The 21,206-nt window shown below is 37.2% G+C and overlaps 1 protein-coding gene across 3 annotated transcripts in view; it reads left to right on the top strand.

The window, feature by feature from the left end:
* The window catches only part of IPO8 (importin 8), a 64,956-nt gene that overhangs the window by 1,972 nt on the left and 41,778 nt on the right, over positions 1-21,206 (top strand). For 2 of the 3 annotated variants that reach the window (XM_036115218.2, XM_078075836.1), the window contains exons 2-8: positions 4,299-4,380; positions 10,505-10,661; positions 13,337-13,495; positions 14,764-14,920; positions 18,603-18,692; positions 19,865-19,959; positions 20,569-20,653. In XM_036115218.2, coding sequence (XP_035971111.1) covers positions 4,299-4,380; positions 10,505-10,661; positions 13,337-13,495; positions 14,764-14,920; positions 18,603-18,692; positions 19,865-19,959; positions 20,569-20,653 — 825 coding nt within the window. Of the gene's footprint in view, positions 1-1,758; positions 2,016-4,298; positions 4,381-10,504; positions 10,662-13,336; positions 13,496-14,763; positions 14,921-18,602; positions 18,693-19,864; positions 19,960-20,568; positions 20,654-21,206 lie in introns of all 3 variants that reach the window. The other variant, XM_078075837.1, reaches the window with a different exon arrangement.

Raw genomic sequence — 21,206 nt, 5'->3', positions numbered from 1 at the left:
ACCCATTTCATCCTCCCTTTGCCCTGCCCCATATCCACCCATTTCATCACAGACCATAATTTCCTCTGCAACTTCTAAAAGTAGCTTATCGCTATGCCACTCATTGCGCACTTATATTTTGTATAATGCTTTGTGTTGTAATATGCTCTTACTAAGTATTTTTTTTTTTTTTGAATTGTCTGTAAGTAGAAGACAAGTATAAAGTCACATAACTGTATAGTAAAATACGGCTACAATGTTGCGTTTTGTATACTTATTCGTTACTACCACTGTAATATCCTGCTTTGTTGGACAAATGGGTGGGTAATCTACCATAAGTGATTAGGGTCCAGCTAGTTTATTTTAGTCTAGGTCCCCCCTCAGCAAATATGCTCTGTGTAGGAATAGGGGGCAGCTTCTGCAGTGTACTGATGATTTACCAATTGCCTTGTAGAAGAGTAGGCAGTTTCAAAACATAACAGCCTCTGTTCTGAAGGATAAATTCTTGTTTGGAGCTGTATTTTTCTCTAGCTGTTACCAGTGACTGGTTCCTTGATTGCTGTGTGTGATATTGTTTCTATGGGAAAATGCATTTTCATTTTTTCTTTTTCTTTTTTAAAAAAGATTTATTTATTTGAGAGAGAGAGAGAGCTTGTGAGCACGGGGAGGGGCAAAGGGAGAGAGAGAGAAACTTGAGCAGACTGCACTGAGCCTGGAGCCCGACACGGGGCTTGATCTCATGACCCTGAGATCACAAGCTGGGCCGAAACCAAGAGTTGGATGCTTAACCAACTGAGGCACCCAGTGGTCCCCAGAGAATGCATTTTCAGTTTTATCTCAGGATATTTTTTTTTTTAAAGATTTTATTTCTTTATTTGAGAGAGAGAGAATGAGAGAGAAAGCACATGAGAGGGGGGAGGGTCAGAAGGAGAAGCAGACTCCCCGCCGAGCAGGGAGCCTGATGCGGGACTCGATCCAGGGACTCCAGGATCATGACCTGAGCCCAAGGCAGTCGCTTAACCAACTGAGCCACCCAGGCGCCCTTATCTCAGGATATTAAGAATGCATCCTGTGCGCATTCCTCCTTGTCTCTAGGCCCAGCAGTCCCTTTAGCAGCTGCAAAGGGAAGTAGGAATGGGTAGCTATCTTGCTCCAGTAACTCATCCACAAAGGTATCTTCTTTTAATAAAGCATTCTCCACATGGCCTCAATAGGGAAATAAAAATAATTACTTTCATTGCTGAGCTTTGGAATCTCTGCTTTTCCATGCATCTGTTTATATCATTTTTATTGCCCTTTAAGCAAGTTTGCTTATACGAATAACATATTTATTGAGTTCTAATGCAGACACTAATCCAAGACTCTGCTTTCACAGAGCTTGCATTCTAGTGGGGAATAGAGACGAGTAAATAATATCAGGTCATAAGTGCAATAGATAGTAAAGTCCCGGAGAGACAGCGTTGGAGTGTATGAATGGGGTGGTCATTCTCTGAAGAATGACATTGAGCAGAGACCTAGATGTTGTGAAAGAGTGAACCAGGTGAAGAACTGGGAGAGAAACAGAGGGAAGAGCAAGTCCAATAAAGGCCTTCAGTTTGGCATGTTGGAGCACTAGAGAAGGTAATGTAGTGGGAGCAGTGAGGCAGAGAATGGGAGACAGCAGGTCTTTGCTTTAAAATGAGTTCTTGTTGAATGCAGAATTATGCTAAGTAAACTTTATTTTCAGAAAACTTTACAGATAGAAAGTAAATATCGAGAAATGTCTTTTTTTTTTCTTAGAAACTTGAACCCCAAGATGGAAAAAAATTGGAATAAATACTTGTGAGGAAAGTAGTATGAGACTTTATCTGAATTTACTCCTGGATGTTTTAGCTGGCCAAATTAACATAGTTTGAATCAAGGCTGAAAGGAGAAGACAAAAAGTTGCACAAGGTCATTGAAATGGCAGGCAGTTGCAAAAAGAGGAGTTCCAAAATGTGTACAAAGGCAACAGTGTTGAAATGAAAGCAGTCTCCACAATAACTGCTTTAAAATAGGTACGATTAATCTAAGTGTACAGGTTATTTTGTCCTTATGTGCAATAAGTATCTAAACTATAGAGATTAGAACTAAGCTATAGATCCTTTAGTCTGTGATTCACTACAGGATCTTTCTGTATCTCAAATGTTACAAACATGAGTTATTTTATAATTACACATAGAAGGTTAGAAGATCGGGCTAAATCTGTATTAATTTTGACTCCTGTAAACTACTGTTAAAAGAAATCTGTTTTCTTAAACATTACTTTAAAATGGTGGTTTCAGTTTTAAATAAAAGAGAATTTACTTTATATACAACAGATTTAAGATTCTGAGCTTTATACAGGATGAAAAGAAGAACAATTATAAGATAATTCAAAAAAATTTTTTAAGATTTTATTTATTTGACAGAGGGAGAGACAGTGAGAGAGGGAACACAAGTAGGGGGAGTGGGAGAGGGAGAAGCAGGGTTCCTGCTGAGCAGGGAGCCCGATCCCGGGCTCGATCCCAGGACTCTGGGACCATGACCTGAGCCAAAGGCAGACGCTCAACGACTGAGCCACCCAGGCACCCCAATAATTCAAAATTTTATAGGAAGATTTGGAAAGCAAAATGTTCTTGGATGGAAAAGACCGACATTTTAAGATACCAATTTTCTCCAGATTTTTTAGTCACACATTTTTCTTATTAATGCTATTATGAATAAATGAGTAGGAAAGGTGATAAATTAAAAAGTTGAGTGGTATGCATAAACCTAGTGGTATGTTGAAAAGGATGCCACTGTAGGTCCAGGCTTCTGGGAGAAGGGAAGCTGAACAGATTTTCTTTATCACTGTCGGCTTTAGCCTTACTGAGAATTTATGAGTCTTTTCTGGGAATGTCAGCAGGCAAGGCCAAGTATAAGCTCTGGGAATGTGGCAGAACGGTAACCTGGTCCAGGTACTAGACATTTAGAGGGAGTATTATCAGAAGGAACCGGCTGCTCTGTATTTTTTCTTTTTTTTTTTTTACTTCTAAAGTCAGCATGTCCAAACTCAGGAGTAGGTCAAAGTAGAACCTGAGTGGGGGGCGGGGGGGAGCGACCCAGGCAGCAGGCACGTCTGCACAGGCTCATTTGGGTGTCAGGTTTAAAAGATGCTCCACTGGGCGCCTGGCTGACTCAGTTGGTTAAGCGTCTGCCTTCGGCTCAGGTCATGATCCCAGGGTCCCAGCATCCAGCCCTGAGTCGGGCTCCTTGCTCAGCGGGGAGCCTGCTTCTCCCTCTACCTGCCGCTCCCCCTGCTTGTCCTCTCTCTCTGATGAATAAATAAATAAAATCTTAAAAATATAATAAAATAAAATAAAGGGTGCTCCACCAACAGAGGGCAGCTGGTGATGACAACTCTCAACACTGTCTTGTGAGGCACATTGTTCCAACCTGGACTGGTTCTTCTCCATAGCTCATGCACAGATAATTCACATTATCTTGTCTGTTTTCCTACGTTGGATCTGCTGTTTTCTGTGGCCCATGTTTTCCATGTTTCTGTTTGTCAAAAATACCATAAGCAAAATTAAAGTACAATAAGCTGGGAAGAAACACTTGCAATGTATAGGTCCAATAAAAGGTTAAGATTTCTGGGGCGCCTGGGTGGCTCAGTTGGTTAAGCGACTGCCTTCGGCTCAGGTCATGATCCTGGAGTCCCTGGATCGAGTCCCGCGTCAGGCTCCCTGCTCAGCGGGGAGTCTGCTTCTCCCTCTGACCCTCCCCCCTCTCATGTGCTCTCTCTCATTCTCTCTCTCTCTCAAATAAATAAATAAAATCTTTAAAAAAAAAAAAAAAGGTTAAGATTTCAAATTCATAAATAGCTCTTAGGATTTATTAAGAATGAAACAAATATTCTGTTCCAAAAAGGATAAAGGAAATAAGAAATTTGTAGAAGAAAACAAACAGCCAACAGGAAGGATAAATTTTAACTTAGCAGAAATGTAATTTAAAATATGAGTCAATTTTGAAGGAATGATAATGCTAAACCTTGTATTGGATAAATGGGTATATATTACTTTTGGGAGTGTAAATTGCTACACACTTTCTGGAGAGCATTTTGACAATATAAGTTAAAAAACAAAAATATTCATACCCCTTTATTCATCAATTTATTCCAGTTTTGATTTGAAGTATTTCAATAATCTTATTTTTGCCTTGGAGAATTTCTCTCACTTTAAAAATTTTCCTTTTATTTGGATAGTAATGTATTCAGTAACAGTGCTAACAGTTATTCATTTATATTGGCCTATTTTATAAATACTTCTTTGTAATTTCAGTCCTACAAGATTATCAATTTTGCCCCCAGTTTACTTCGGATTATAGTGTCTGACCATGTGGAATTCCCAGTACGCCAGGCAGGTGAGTAGGTTTTTCATGCTTTGTAAAATTATTTATTTCTGTGATTTCTTTAAAAAATAGGAAGCACACATAAAGTATTGCTAATGGCTTAAAAACTCACTGTCTTTTTCCCTGGAAATTTAGAGGTAGATACTGAGCTCTTATATCTTCCCTAGCTTTTCCTCTCCTTCTCTCCTTTTCACCTACCGATTCCTTGCCTCTGTAACTTTGCCATTTCCCCCCTTAGCTTTCACAATTTCAATGGCTTAATTTCCCTAGTTCTTTATGATTCCTGGTGGCCCACCCTTTGTGTCCATAGATGAAGACCGTGAATTTATGCATGTGGATTTGAGCTCCATTCATAAGTCAGATCATGGAGGTAATATGTGCACAGATGTTCCTAAACACATGTTTGGGGAACAGGACTTTTATTTTAAACATGAGACTTACTTTCAAGTCTGTGGAACCTTATAGTTTCAGGATTTTGTGCCTTCCTCTTTTTGCCTTTTTAATGAGCTGGTCATTAGAGCCCAGAAGGTAAAAAATGGAGAAAGTCTTGGAGTGTCATGAGTCTGAAAAGATAGTAATTTCAAGATAAACGGAGTAAAATGACAAATGCTAATTTAAAAAGTAGGTATTTAAAAAAATTTTTTTTATTAGGTCACTTGATTTATATTCATTATAAATAATTTGGGCAATACAGAAAAATACAAAGATGAAAGTAAAAAAATTTACCCAATATTCATTGCTCAGAAATGGCCATCCTTAACATTCGGCGAACATTAGTCTTTGCAGGTTCAGGTAGAAGGATAGATCAACAATTTTATACAGATAGGATTATACTCTACATGTTGATAAAAGTATTTAATTTTCTTTGAACATAAAAAAAAAGGTAAGGAATCATTAGCTTTGGGAAAATACTTGTAGCAATATGTATGATTCCCTTTGTTATTAAGAAAAACTTATGGAAAAACCTACATGTTGCAATTATTTGTTATTTTAATAAGGTTTATAAGACTTCTTGTTTTTTGAAACCGTAACTCTCAGTTGTTTAATCTTTGTTTTATGAAATAGGGCTGTTCTGAAATCACACTTTGCTAAATGGAACTATTTTATTTATATTTATTTATTTAAGATTTTATTTTTTTTGACAGAAACACAGGGAGAGAGGGAACACAAGCAGGGGGAGTGGGAGAGGGAGAACAGGCTTCAAGTGGAGCAGGGAGCCCGATGCGGTGCTCGATCCCAGGACCCTGGGACCATGACCTGAGCAGAAGGCAGATGCTTAACGACCGATCAATGCCACCCAGGTGCCCCACGGAAGCTATTTTAATAATCTAAGTGTTTATAGGGCCATCGTGGAGGTCCTGTGAAGCTTTGGAGAAACAGTATTTTAAAATATTTTTATGTATTTTTAAGTATTTTTAAAGCAGTTTATTGATTTAATATGTCTTCTTTACACGACATATGAACATTATAAACACTCATTGGATTGCCCTTAATTACACCCTCAAAGATAGCTGCTATCAACTTTGGTGCAAGGTTCTCCAGTTCCTTTTTTTCCCATAGATATGATGGTTTTAAAATGTAAAGAAGATGTGGTCCATATATACAATGGAATATTACTGAGCCATCAGAAAGGATGAATACCCAACTTTTGCATCAACATGGATGGGACTGGAGGAGATTATGCTTAGTGAAATAAGTCAAGCAGAGAAAGTCAATTATCATATGGTTTCACTTATTTGTGGAACATAAGGAATAGCATGGAGGACATTAGGGGAAGGAAGGGAAAATGAAGGGGGGGAAATAGGAGGGGGAGACGAACCATGAGAGACTATGGACTCCAAGAAACAAACTGAGGGTTTTAGAGCGGAGGGGGCTGGGGGTAAGGGTTAGCCCGGTGATGGGTATTAAGGAAGACACGTACTGCATGGAGCACTGGTTGTTATATGCAAACAATGAATCATGGAACACTACATCAAAAACTAGTGATGTACTGTATGGTGACTAGCATAACATAATAAAAAAAAAAAAATATATATATATATATATTAAAAAATAGGAAAAAATGTAACAAATCTGTTTTTACTCCACATGGTGTTTTATAACTTTTGTTTCCCCATTTCACCATATACCCTTGGGGGGGTTGTTCCATATCAGTGTATATGCATATACATGTACTTTATTCTTTATAACAATTGTTCATTATTTCTTTGTACAGAACTACTTTAGTTTATTTAAACAATTTGATATTGATGGATATTTCCTTTATTGTTCCTTTTTGTTGTTGTTGTTGATAGAGGCTGAGCTTTAATCAGAATTCTTGGAGGGGCGCCTGGGTGGCTCAGTCGTTGAGTGTCTGCCTTTGGCTCAGGTCATGATCCCAGCATCCTGGGATCGAGCCCCGCATCCGGCTCCCTGCTCAGCGGGAAGCCTGCTTCTCCCTCTCCCACTCCCCCTGCTTGTGTTCCCTCTATTGCTGTGTTTCTCTCTGTCAAATGAATAAATAAAATCTTTAAAAAAAAAAAATCAGAATCCTTGGACATTTTTCTCTGGATACTTGTAGGATGTTAATGATATTTAAATTTTGAATTTTGAATCTTCTCACCAAGTTGCTTTTACTTACTTTTTGTATCATAACTGCAGTAATGCTGGGTTCCTCATATCCTCTATACAACTTTGCATCTTAATAACTTAGATAACTAAGTTTTGATATGAAATGTAAATAGCATTTATAGGTAGTTTTTCTTCATAATTTATGTAGATTTCAAATCTGTTAGTCACAGGACAGAGTTTATCTTGGTTAATTTTTTAATAGGACAGTTTTCTCTCTTAGAGCATCCATTTTATTATTGAATCTGAAATACACAGTATAAAATTCTACATTATATCTATCCTAAACTTATAAATTTTCTGTCCTATTTAATCTATTACTAAAATACAAAGATGCCCCAAGAACCTTATGGTAACGCGCAGACAGGTAATTTATCATTTTATCATGACATTTAAAAAAGAATGATGTGATTTTTGCTTTAAAAAAAAGTCAGCCTGCATAAAACTGTAAAAAATTATGCTAATATTAAGTGGAAAGACATAGTTCTGCAGAATATTCAGTTCTTGATTTTTTGGCTTGTGGGCAATCCTAAAATATTCTTGCTACCATCAGTCAAGCTCGTTAGTGAATGTCCCTTATTACTTTACTGTGAAGAAATAGGAAAAAAATGTAATATTTTGATATTGGTAAGCAGAACAAAATAAATTTGGATGTCCTGTTATTTTCCTTTTGAGGTATTAAGAGGCATAATAGCATTATTAATATTATTATGTAATGTACAGAGAAAGGAGCCCATCTTAAATTTAGTATAGTTAGGATTAAGAATCTCTCAGGTAACTTTGTTTCCAGTTTTTTACTCCTTCCCTGTGAGGAGACCCTCTAATATACATAAACCTAGTTTCAGAAATGTAGTTTCTTTAGTACATTTTGGAGTTGCTATGAGCAGAAAAGTAGTTTGGACTTGAAAGTGGTAGTTGAGGGGCACATGGCTGGCCCAGTCACTAAAGCGTGTGACTCTTGATCTCGGGGTTATAAGTTTGAGCCCCACGTTGGGTGTGGAGATTACTTAAAAATAAAATCTTTTAAAAAAAGATTAAAAAGTAAATAAATAAAAGTGGTAGTTGAGGGTTGGGTGTTATATTAGACCTGATGAAGTCATTGTTGGTGACTGATGTGGGGACCCTCATTTGAAAAATAGCATGGGTTCTTTTTTCTGTAAGTTGCTTGCTTTTTGTTCTTCTGACTTTTTGTATATATTTCTAAAAGATGGATAGGGAGGGATATAAAAATTCAGCTTATAGCTAAGTTATTCACAAGTTATTCTTTAAGGTTAACCTCAGTGTTCTAAAATACAGAACGTAGAAAAAACTGGAAAGATGCCTCTGATCAGTCCAGAAGCATTACAAGAAACTCTTTCATTAAAACTCATGTGTCTTATATGTAGGAAGCTCCTTGGCTCTTACTCAGAATCTACTTAATTTTGTTTTGGATATAATTTACATACACTATTTGATTTCCTAGCCTTTAACAGATTAATAAGAGAGGGAGGGACTACCAAATTACAATGAAAACAATGAAATATCAACTCAGAAAGCACAGCATTATGCTTCATTGAGTTCCTACTGGCATCCTTTCCCCTTTGAGGTTATGGGACCAACTGGCGTGTGTAGTTGTGAGTCTGGATCCATAGGGCTTAAGTGATGATTTGTTGTGCTTGAGAAGGAGAGAACTGTGTGTATGCTTTAGAAAGTTAATTTTAAACTTAAGATGCTTGGAATGGTGGATTTTGCAGAAAAACAAAGTTTAATTATTTCCATATGACTGGATTAAGATGATATTTGTCTTTTGTTAGCTCTGGCAAATGGTTAGATAGATAACTTTAATTAAATGATTAAAGGGAGGTCTTTAGATTATTGATAGTTTGAATTATCTTTGGTGCTTTTTCTTCATTATTCTTAGCAATCCATGATTATCCATAAGAGAAATTAATATTCTTATTAACTTATTATATTAAGTTCAATTTTATTTTAACTAATTGAGGATTTATTTATTTTTTAAAAAAGATTTTATTTATTTGAGGGAGAGAGTGCATGTGTGAGAGTGCATAGTGGGGAGGGAACGGGACAAGCAGACTCCTCAGTGCGGAGCCCAATGGGGGCTCAATCTCAGGACCCTGACTGAGCCACCCAGGTGCCTCTAATTGAGGATGTATTTTTATTTTTTTTAAAGAACTTTTGAAAAAATTTATTTATTTACTAGAGAGAGAGAGAGAAAGAGTGTGCTCAAGTGGGGGGTGTACAGAGGGAGAGGGAGAAGCAGGCTCCTTGCTGAACATGGAGCCCCACACGGGGCTCCATCCCAGGACCCTGAGACCATGGCCTGAGCCGAAGGCAGACGCTCAACCGACTGAGCCACCCAGGAGCCCCAAGGATTTATTTTAACATATACAAATTAGTGTGCCTTTTTTGTAGGCCATCTTGTATGGTGCCCAATAATAAAAATATTTTTTAGTGGTAAAATTAATGGTATTTAATGACTGTATTATAAATAAGTCCATGATTTTACCATGTCTGTATCTTTGCTGTCTGAAAGTTGCTGTTTGTCAAGTTCATAATTTCATTACATTTCAGTTGTATTATAGCCAATGTAGAACATGTTGGTTTATTCTCTGTGTCATAATGCTTCTGTGAACCAATTTAGTTTTATGTAACATTGGGATGAAGGTGAGGTGGGGGAAGAAGGGAGAGGAGAAACTCAAGGGAAGAAAGTTAAAATGCTTTGCAGATCACATCTCTTCATCCTTACATATCATGTATATATAAGCATATGATGTTATAAGTAAGTATTTATATTCACTGTTCAGCTGCGATAGTTAGAAAGCTTCACCTTCCCTATCAAAACCCTATCTGAAGTATGTCAGCTTTTCTTTCGGAACCCTTTGGCTAACTGTTGGAGATGGGTAAACAGAATAGGAACAACATTATTATGTATTTTGATAGAAATAAACAGGTAAGAAATTTCCTGAGATTTTACAAAAATATTTAAAGGTTGATGTCTTTTTCCCTATTCTTATATTTACAAGGGGTAGATATTTCAGAAGGGTAAGGCAGAAATTAGCGATATTTCAAATGTTGTACAGGATAGTGGCCAGTGAAAGAAAATAAACACGAAAAGCAGTATTACATGAAGAACGGTGGAATTTCACTTGTTGTGGACTCAGCTTTAGGCATTAGAAGCAGTATAATCTTTATGCTATCAAAATGCAGTTAGTTGAGTTTCATTTAGACTACCTTATATTTAGTCTAAGGTTATATACTTGATTCCTGGATCATTTTTTCTGTCCTGTAAACTCTGAAGCTTGATTTAATGAAATGTTTTCTGCTTAGATTTGTTTTACTAGCTAAAGGGAAAGTTTAAATTCTTATACATTTTCCCTTCCCCAGTTGGCTATTTATAATTGTAAGATTTTTCCATTTTTGCTGAGTATCATGTTTAGCAGTGAAGGGCTTAGCCTTTCATGCTCTGTAAAGCTGAATTAAAGCCATCTTTTCAGTACTGCCACACTAGCATTTTTTTTCTCTACCTTAGCTGCCATTTACTTGAAGAACATGGTGACACAGTATTGGCCTGACCGAGAACCTCCCCCGGGAGAAGCAGTATTTCCATTCAACATTCATGAAAATGATCGCCAGCAAATACGTGATAACATTGTGGAAGGAATAATTCGGTCTCCAGATTTAGTGAGGTACATTATACTATATATGATTAGTAGGAAGCACAAAATGTTTGGGTGGGAGAGGTTGGATTTAATCATCAGCCTCAAGTTTGTATTGCTGAAGAGGTAAAGTAATGAAGGTGGGCACTCAAAAAATATTGTTTTACTTATTTTCTTTGCATTTGTAATTCTTTGCCTCAGAATATTTTGGAAAAGATTTAGTTGCCATAAGTTGCCAATAAAGACTTAAGGCAAAAATCAAACTTAACTAAAATTATATAAATCACTGCTATATAAATAACCTATGTTCTTAGTTATGATCTCTTTACTTTTTACCAGCTGCTTTTTTCCCCCCAATACAGGGAAATTGACTCCTGGCAGTTTTAACCTACCACTTTTCTTTATACTTTACCTATCTTTTCATTCATTTTTTTATAAACTGAGTATCTTTTTCTTTGGAGAAGACATGATAGAGTAGGGATAAGCTAGAAGACTGGCTCCGGTTTTTAAAATTCAGGTTAGATGCTGAAGGGCAGCACTGTCCAATAGACCTTTCTGTGATGATGGAGATTTTCTGCATCCACCCTGTCCAGTGTTTAGCCACGTGACATACATGGCTATTGAGTACCTGGAATGTGGCTACTGAAACTGAGGAACCGAATTTTTAATCTAATGTTGGTTAAAGTGTGCACATAACGCTAGCGGCTTTCCCCCTTGCACCGCAGAACTGCAGAGTCATAAACAGTTTGCAGTTTTATTTTTTTATTTTATTTTATTTTTTAAAGATTTTAGTTATTTGACAGAGAGAGAGACAGCGAGAGAGGGAACACAAGCAGGGGGAGTGGGAGAGGGAGAAACAGCCTTCCCGCTGAGCCAGGAGCCTGATGCGGGGCTTGATCCCAGCACCCTGGGACCATGACCTGAGCTGAAGGCAGATGCTTAACAGCTGAGCCACCCAGGAGCCCTAACAGTTTGCAGTTTTAAAATAGGAAACACAGATTCTTTTCCATGTGAGCTAGTAATTAGATTTCTGTTGAAAACGGAAGAGGGAAAGAGGTGAAACTGAGGTAGGGGAATGAAATTGTTTACCGTCAAGAGATGAGATATAACTTTATCCCTGAGTCTCTAATGTACATTATGTCATAAGCGATAGGAATAGGGAAGAAAGTGTGAGGGGAACAGCGAGGAAGGAGAACAAACATTGAACTCCTCTTCGTGTAGTTCCTTTGTTAGTTAAGAGGAGAAAGGACGTGTACTGGTGAAAGAAAATCCCCGCTGGTCTCGGTGGGTGCCCACGTGCCAGCCTGGCAATGGCTCCCCTCTGACACCATCGTGTGTCCAAGTCTTGTCCAAGTCTTTACACTTTCAGTTCTTTCTGAATCTTGTGATGCTCCTACAGTAACATATGGAAGGATGGCTGCTCATAGCCATCCCTTTGCTTGCTTGGAATAAGAAGGGATTGGGAGGTCTCCTGAGGATGAAATTTGAAAAAAATGAGAAGTTTCAGTTTTACTGCACACAGATAGGATGGATTTATTGTTCAGGAACAACTGCTGGTGGTACAAGAGGAGACTTTTATCTTTATCATGAGACAGTTGCTTCTTGTATGTCCTGAAGGCTTAATCGTAATCACTTTTGAAGAACTATTCTCAAAGTTCATTTAAGAGTATGGCCAAGGAAATTTTTCAAATGGATTTGGTAACAGAAAGAAAAGGCATTATTTTGTGTGTTTCATTTCAGCGAATGCAAGTTATTAGCCAACTGAACACACACCTTTTCTTTCTTTTTTTTTTTTTGGCATTATGGAATCCTTATTTAGCCAGGTTCACTTTCTAACCATTTGCAAACAACCATATAAGGACATATTGATAGTTTGTGGAAGAGAAATTTTTTTCCTCATTTTTTTTTTTCCCCAATCCCAATTATAGTAGGGATCCCATTGAGGAAATGGTTACTGACATAAATGTTATGAGATCACATCTTTTATTAACTTTGTGGTTTTATTAAAGAGAAGTCTCTCTGTTTTAGGTCTTTCTTATTGCTTTTTTTCTTTATTTCTTTACAAATAACTTAGCTTTCCTCTTCAAGAATTGCCAGCTAATACTTGTTTCTTATCCTAAAAGACAAACATTACTGTCTTAGGAAGCTTTGATAGGAGCAACATATTGTGTTGGCTATTTACTGATAATGGTTGGCTCAAGCTCACAGAGATGCTTCCCACTGTTATATCAGCCTCTGTTTTACCTACTTTGACTATTCTTTGGCTAAGTTTTTCCAGTTGAAATGACACAATACTTTGTTTTGTTTTGTTTCCCCCTTAGGAAATGATAACTAAAATACAAAAGGTAACTATGTGGGAAATTTTGCAGCGCAGTGGTGTATTCATTCTTTTTTCTTTTGGAAAAATTTTAAATGAATTTTTATTTTTAAATTCTTTTTTCCCTCCAAAGCTGTATTTAGGATAATCCCGTTTCAAAGTTTTCATTCATTATAGGAAATGACCCATTCTTTTTATTTTCAGTAAGTGGAGCTACTGAGGAGGTTTTTCTTTATAGGACTGTTCTTTTTTTTCCCCTGCCCGAGATATGTAACTATATAATACAGGTAAATAGAGGCTAGAGTGCTTTTGTGTAAATATTAGAGGTGTTTGAAATCTGATATTTATAACCACTTAGATTTTGGACTTTTCTCCCCCCACCTTACAGAGTCCAGTTAACAATGTGTCTCCGTGCCATCATTAAATATGATTTCCCTGGTCACTGGCCAGCAGTAGTCGACAAGATAGACTATTACTTGCAATCACAGAGCAGTGGAAGCTGGCTTGGCAGTTTGTTATGTCTGTATCAGCTGGTGAAGACATACGAGTAAGTTGGTTTCTACTGGCTGAAGATACCAGCCTTGTGTTAATTGCATAGAGAGGTCTGCTCTATGGGTGTTCTGCAAAATCAGGTTAGTTTGGGAAATGTTGGGTTAAGCACGTCAAACATGTTTATTTACTATAGTTATTCAGAGAACCTTTAATCTGCTAAAGTACATTGCTAATCTCTAAGGCAGTGATAAGATATGCAGTGTTTCTTGAATTTATTTGCCAGTTTCAGAGGCCCATTTATTAACAGCTTTCCTTGGAAACTCATATAGAGGTACCTTAATATTTACATTCTTCAAGTGAGCACATTATTAAGTAAACCAAACATTTAACTTTTTGGATGCAGGATGGAAAATGTTAAAGTTTCCTTGCTAGTGACGTTCTTTTCCGTGAAAGTTGCTCGGGAGGTAGGAGACTAGTGAGCGCCACATTTAATAGCATTGCTTTCTGGTTTCTAGGAGGGTTGCTCCTTATGCATGCAGTCTTGTAGTTTTCCTTTTAAAAAACTAGTTAGTTCAGACTCTGTAGAGTTTTTAGAAGATATTTGAGACTTGGAGCAATTGAAGTAATCTAAGAGCACCTAAGTTTGCAAACTATTTTTAACATTTCAATTTAGCATATTATAGGAAGAAATTTTTTCCCTACATTATTTGTTATATGATAGGAATGTCTATTTATTTTTTTTAATTTTTTTAATTTAAAAAAAAATTTTTTTTTTTTAAGATTTTATTTATTTGAGAGAGAGAGAATGAGAGGCAGAGAGCATGAGGAGGGTCAGAGGGAGAAGCAGACTCCCTGCTGAGCAGGGAGCCTGATGTGGGACTCGATCCCGGAACTCCAGGATCATGACCTGAGCTGAAGGCTGTCGTTTAACCAACTGAGCCACCCAGGCGCCCAGGAATGTCTATTTAAACAAGCATATCAACTTGTGTTTTATAGGAAGAATTGTGGTATGATGAAAATTAATTTAAGTAGTAGAAAAAATCACTTAGGAAATTTGCAAACTAGTCTAGAATTCTTTGAAATCAATTTAACCCTTTCTAGAAAGATTTTAGATTTCTCTGCCTAAAAGAGGGATGTGCTTTTTCAGAGTTTCTTTCAAGTTTATTCTGACAATCCAAACAGAAAATGTAAGCCACTGTTTTTGGAATGTTTTTGTTTTGTTAGCTGTATCTAGTTTAAAAAAATTTTTTTTTCATTCATTATTTATAGTTCTTTTGTAGGGGGAGAAATTATTTTTTTCTCTTTTTGTCTTTGCTCATGTAGATATAAGAAAGCAGAGGAAAGAGAGCCTCTTATAGCAGCAATGCAAATATTTCTGCCTCGTATTCAGCAACAAATCATGCAGCTCCTTCCTGATTCCTCACATTATTCTGTTTTACTACAAAAGCAGATTCTGAAAATCTTTTATGCACTTGTTCAGGTAAGTTTCTGTTGCAGAAGATAAATATGGGACCTTGTATTTCTGCCTGATATATGGAAAGTGCGTAATATGTGTAAGTTATTGTTAAAAATTATTATATATTCTCACATGTATTTCTTTAAAAAAATCCTATGGGGGAAAAATCCTGTGGCAGAACAAGCTCACAGAAATCAACTTTATTGTCCAAATTTATCTTAGTGGCAGAGCTGAGATTCACTGACTGTGCCTTTCACTCCAGTGTCTGAAGTGCTGGATGAGGGAGAACCAGAGTAATTAACTGCCTGCGATTACTTGACTAATCTGTCGGTAGTGTTCTGCCTGTTGATAAGTTAGGATTATAGGAGAAGGGGAAGGAAAAGAAGAGGGTCCCTCTTTTACTGGGAAATCATACTGATGACAGTTTTTTTTGTAATTTGACCCAGTTGAAAGCTAACAAAGATTTAGTGCCTTACTTTCCTTCATTTAAAATACTTCCTTTTTCTGGGCGCCTGGGTGGCTCAGTCGTTAAGCGTCTGCCTTCAGCTCAGGTCATGATCCCAGGGTCCTGGGATCGAGTCCCACATCGGGCTCCCTGCTCAGCGGGAAGCCTGCTTCTCCCTCTCCCACTCCCCCTGCTTGTGTTCCCTCTCTTGCTGTCTCTCTCTCTGTTGAAAAATAAGTAAAATCTTAAAAAAAAAAACAACTTCCTTTTTCTTATCTGAAAGTTATAAAGAATATTAATATGAGAGTCTAAAAAATAATTAGAAGAGGACAGAGATGGAATGTTTTAAATATAAAAGTATTTAAAATGTAATCCTTGAAAGATTTGGATAAATTATTTAGATCTGGGTGGAGGAAGAACAATTGTTGTCAGTCTGTAAAGTGTTTGATGATGAATGAGGCAAACCTCTGTTACATGCTTTTTTATTAGATTAGTCATGCGAGAGGGTAGTGTCAAGCTAGAGAGCCAACACGTTGGGTTTGTTCTTGGCTTCATGTCCCTTAGGTACTTTTTTTTTTTTTTTTTAATTTATTTATTTGACAGAGAGAGAGACAGCGAGAGCAGGAACACAAGCAGGGGGAGTGGGAGAGGGAGAAGCAGGCCTCCCGCTGAGCAGGGAGCCCGATGCGGGACTCGATCCCAGGACACTGGGATCATGACCTGAGCAGAAGGCAGACGCTTAACGACTGAGCCACCCAGGCGCCCCATCCCTTAGGTACTTTTGTAGTGTTTCAGAATATTTCACTTCAATAAAGATTTATATTTTTAGACTCCTCTTTTAAACTTTTTTTTTTTTTTAAAGATTTATTTATTTTAGAGAGAGGGAGACAGAGGGGGGGGGGAGGAGCAGGAGGGAGAGGGAGAGAGAGAATCTCAAGCAGGCTCCACACTCAGCATGGAGTCCGATGTGAGGCTTGATCTCACCACCCTGAGATCAAGACCTGAGTTGAAACCAGGAGTAGGATGCTCAACTGACTGTATCACCCAGACGCCTCATCTTTTAAACTTTTAATAGAGGATGGTCTGAGGTAATTTTTTTTTTCTTTCAGCTTAGCAGGGAGAGGGAAGGGGAAGGAGCTAAATCTGAGGAGAGAAGAAGCTAGGATACTAGGAAACTATATTCCACCCCCCCCGCCCCCCCGCCCTTTTAAAAAAGTAGTAGCGAAGGAAGATATATGGTGCCTTTGGCTTTTTATTAAAGCAGTGTTCAGAATTTTTCCTCAGGACAATCACTTTACTCAGAGGCAAACATTTTTTATTCAGTGAGATGTTCGGCAATTAGATATAGTAATATCCCATTTATACAGAGGCTAGACTTCCCCTTCCCATCAGGAGAAGCATAGTAGGAATCAGGAAGTAAGACAGAGGCTCATGAAATAATTTTCCTAAAGCCTCCACCTCTGTTTGATTTCCTAAGAGGGCAAAATCTAAAATGTTTTCTCTCAGCAAATGCTGCTACAAACCTAAAAAACCAGTGCAGAACCTCAACATTTTTAATCGTTTTGGTGATCTATTATATGCCACCAAAGTAATATGCTCCCTCTGGGAATCCTGGAAGCAAAAATTTAGGCAGCTTTAAGAGGCACGATACAATAATAGTGTAAGTAAAAAGTTAATGTCTGGTAATTTAGGAAGAGGCAGAAAAGTTCATTTTAAAAAGCATGATACAGGGGCGCCTGGGTGGCTCAGATGGTTAAGCGTCTGCCTTTGGCTCGGGTCATGATCCCAGGGTCCTGGGATCGAGCCCCACATCTGGCTCCCTGCTCAGTGGGGAGTCTGCTTCTCCCTCTCTCTCTGCCTCTCCCCCTGCTCATGCTTGCTCTCTCTCTGTATCTCTGTTTCTCAAATGAATAAATAAAATCTTTAAAAAAAAAAAAAAGCATGACACAATTGACTTTGTCTAAGTAGCATTTATTAAATGTTTATTGTGTACAGGGCACATAGATGTTCCATATATACTTCAGAATTCAGTTTGTCCAGAAGTGAACTCCTCGTCACTCACCTATTAACCCAGAATCTGTCCCTCCTCTGCTCCCTATCTCAAGCCCGAACAACTCCCCATTGCACTGCAACTTCTTAACATAGCCTATAGCCCTCGTCTCTCTACCTTATCTTTTACCATTCTTACCTGTGTACTTTACACTCCGGCCATACTGGAATTCCTTCAGCTTCATGAATAGGTCATGTCCTCTCTCTTTCTGAGCCTCTGAAATTCTGTCTGGAGCACTCTTGTCCTTTATGGCTGGCCAGTTCGTGCTCTTTCTCCAGGTCTCAGCTTGTGTGTAACTTCTACAAAGATGTCCCTGATACCACCAGCCTGGATGAGGTGATCCTCTTACGTGTGCCTTTAACAATATTGTACTGTTTTTGTCTGTGTTGTATATCATACCATATTGTAATTCCTTGTTCATATATGTGTTTTCCCCAACTAGCGTGTAAGCTTTGTGAGGACAGAGACTGTGCCTCTTACTTGTCCTTATGTCCTTAGCATGTAGCAGGTTTTGGAATGCATGGACGCAGAGGCACTGCGTCTTACAGGAGTGGAACTCATGGTGTAGCAGGGGAGACCCATAGTGATAACAGTAGTTGTGGTGTGATGCTGCAGTGTAGAGAGAGTAACTGAAGAAAATGTTTATGAGGTAAAGATTTTCATGAAAGTGGTTAAAATGAGTTCTCACTATAAAAAAAGGGTAATTATGGGAGGTGTTGACCTTATTTTAGTAATCGTTTCACTATATATACGTGTGTGTGTGTTTGTGTGTATCAGATTATCACATTGCATATCTTATGCTCACACAATGTTATGTCAATGGTATCTCAATAAAGCTGGGAAAAAAGTGGTTACAATGAAAATCTTGACACACAAAGGGGTAAATGGTAGAAATCACTTTTCTAAAATCTCATGCTGAATAAATGAAACTTTACTGTATTAAAGTTTTTTTTATTTAAACAAGTACCCCAGAGAAAACAGTTCATGGCGTGCATATTTCACATATCCCTAGATTTTCAAAATTTTAATTTATTTGCATATGTTTATAGATCTATTTTAAGTTAAATTTTAGGTTAAGCCATATGAGATTACTATTTTCATGGTCAAATGTTAGCCATTTCATATATTTGAACCTTTGAATATAGATGAAATTGCTGGCTTTTTTGGAGAGGAGGAATTATTGTTTGATGATGATGTTCTTCTGTTTTCAGTATGCATTGCCTCTTCAACTAGTGAATAACCAAATCATGACTGCGTGGATGGAGATCTTTCGAACTATTATTGACAGGACGGTTCCTCCTGTAAGAAAGGGCTTCTTGTTGAGAAAAATTGGGAAAACTTGGGTTTGGGATTTTTATGGTAGACTGATTTATTATCCTGGCTTGCTATTTGGAAAAAAATTACTATTGTAATAAAAATAGTAATACATACTCATTTTTATAAAGTTCAGATAAGCAAAATTAATAAAATAACTATATTTAATCTTACTAAAGATGATAAAAACCATTTTTAAAACTTGGTATTTATTCTTTTGGCCTTTTTTTTTCCTCTGGGTCTATATATAGCCACATTTTATTTATAAAAATTTATATATTAAATATAAAAATATTCAGGTCCTGTTTTGAAATTTTCACTTAAGATCTCTTATAAATATTTTTTATGATTATGAATGTTTTTAAACTGTCATTTTTATGGAGTGTTTCATTTGCTGGACATTTAGGTGGCTTTAGGGTGTTAGTGTAACTATAAGGATGTAGTTAAATTTTTATGCATATACATGATTATTTTCTTTGGATAAACTCCTAGAAGTGTTTAGGGCTTTGACAAATCTTGTAAAGTGCTCTCTAGAAACATTGCCCTGGCTTACACTTTAATAAGTAGGGACTTATTCTTAAGTTTGCCAGTTTGGTAGGTGAAAGATGGTGTCTCGTTTTTATCTGTAATAACAATGATGCTATATGTCACTTATCAAATTAACTCAATAATTACTCAAAATAACTAAATTAAAGTACATATTTTAAAATTTAAGCTTGTCTTCAAATGTGCAGTATTCTTTCTTCTGTACATTGGGACAAATTATACTGAGGTTTACTTTATATACAAAATGCACAGAACTTAGGGAACAGATCAGTGAATTTTGACAAACACACACCTGTGTTACTATTACTCAGATCAAGATATAAAACCTTTCCGTCGTCCCAGAGCTTCCTCAAGGGACATGGTGTTTTGTATTTTGTTTTCCACTTATTTGGGCCTTTTGAAGATAGGAGATAAATGTGAACAACAGCATTAGTTGGTTGAAATTTGCTTTGCTTATTTAATTCCTATGTAGCAATCTGTAAGTAAGAATCTGCATTTGCAGTCTAAACTCACATTTAGTATTATTTAATCTATAACAAGATTTATTCTGCCTTTGTTGTTTGCATAAACCTTTTTATTCAGAAATTTAATCTGGGTGTTTCTGTCCTCTTAGGAGACTCTGCAGATTGATGAGGATGATAGACCGGAACTAGTCTGGTGGAAGTGTAAGAAATGGGCACTGCATATTGTGGCTCGTCTCTTCGAACGGTAATTGTTTATTAGATTTACGATCTTATGATCAATACCTCAGCATTGGATATAATAAAACTGGATGGGTCTCTTGATGCTCCACAGTAGATCATTATTTGTCTTTAAAAGCCATAGTGGGCCAAAAAAAAAAAAAAGTCACCCTCCGTTTTAAGGTAGGCTTAACTGTATGTTGGCTTTGAGATCATAATGATGTGGACAGTCTTCTCTGGATCTTTCTGTTCTTCTGTGAGAAAAGAATGGAGACGTGACATTGTTTAGCTCATTGGAAATATGTAGGAATTGTACAAGAAGGTGCATGGCTACTCAGCTCCATAGGAAAGTTAGTCAAATTGAATTATAGAAACATTTATTAAAAAAAAGTCAGATATAACATTTTTATTTGTAATATGTGCCCTTTAGAAACTCTTGGTTAAGTAGGTGGAAGCCTCTGTCTGAAATTTTAAGTATGGCCCAGAATCTAAGTACAAGCTCATCATGATTTCATCTTGGGGCTTGTGGAAAAGGGGAAAGTGTTAGTTTTCTGCCCAAATAGATCTTTCAGCAAGGGACTGTATTTAAACTAGTGAGCATGCTTTGTTTTAAAACATTTTCTCTTTGTATTTTAAGATATGGAAGCCCAGGAAATGTCACAAAAGAATACTTTGAATTTTCTGAATTCTTTTTGAAAACCTATGCGGTGGGAATTCAGCAGGTAATAAATGTATGCTTTTTAAATGGAAATGCTTATTATTGAAAGTAGTTAAGTTGGGGCACCTCGGTGTTGCAGTCAGTTAAGCGTCTGCCTTTGGCTCAGGTCATGCTCCTGGAGTCCCCGGGATTGAGCCCCTATTGGGCTCCCTGCTCAGCAAGGAGTCTGCTTCTTTTTCTCTCTCTGCCCCTCTCCCCCCACTTGTGCGCTCTCTTGCACTCTCTCTCTCTCTCTCAAATAAATAAAATCTTAAAAAAAAAAGAAAGTTAAGTCCTTTCTATCCATTTAAAAGTAGATTATGAACATATTAATACATTATATATTAATAGGGGATGAAATGGCAGCTCTGGGAATCTAATACAGTGCAATCAGTTTTAAAACCAAATGTCCTAGGGTAGCTTCTACAAGAAGTGTCCTTCCAAACTCCTAGATGCTAGACTCAAACCTTTTAAGCTTGTTGATAGTGATGTCACAGTGACCAGTGCTTAGATTGGGTTCTTCTGTTAACTCTCTGACCTCTTATGGGTTTCTTATTCTCTATTCCTTTGATCCTCAC

Source organism: Halichoerus grypus, chromosome 6 (genome assembly GCF_964656455.1).
Source record: "Halichoerus grypus chromosome 6, mHalGry1.hap1.1, whole genome shotgun sequence".
NCBI classification, from domain to species: domain Eukaryota; kingdom Metazoa; phylum Chordata; class Mammalia; order Carnivora; family Phocidae; genus Halichoerus; species Halichoerus grypus.
Note: the sequence above shows the minus strand (reverse complement) of the source record. Positions and strands in the feature narration are given on the sequence as shown.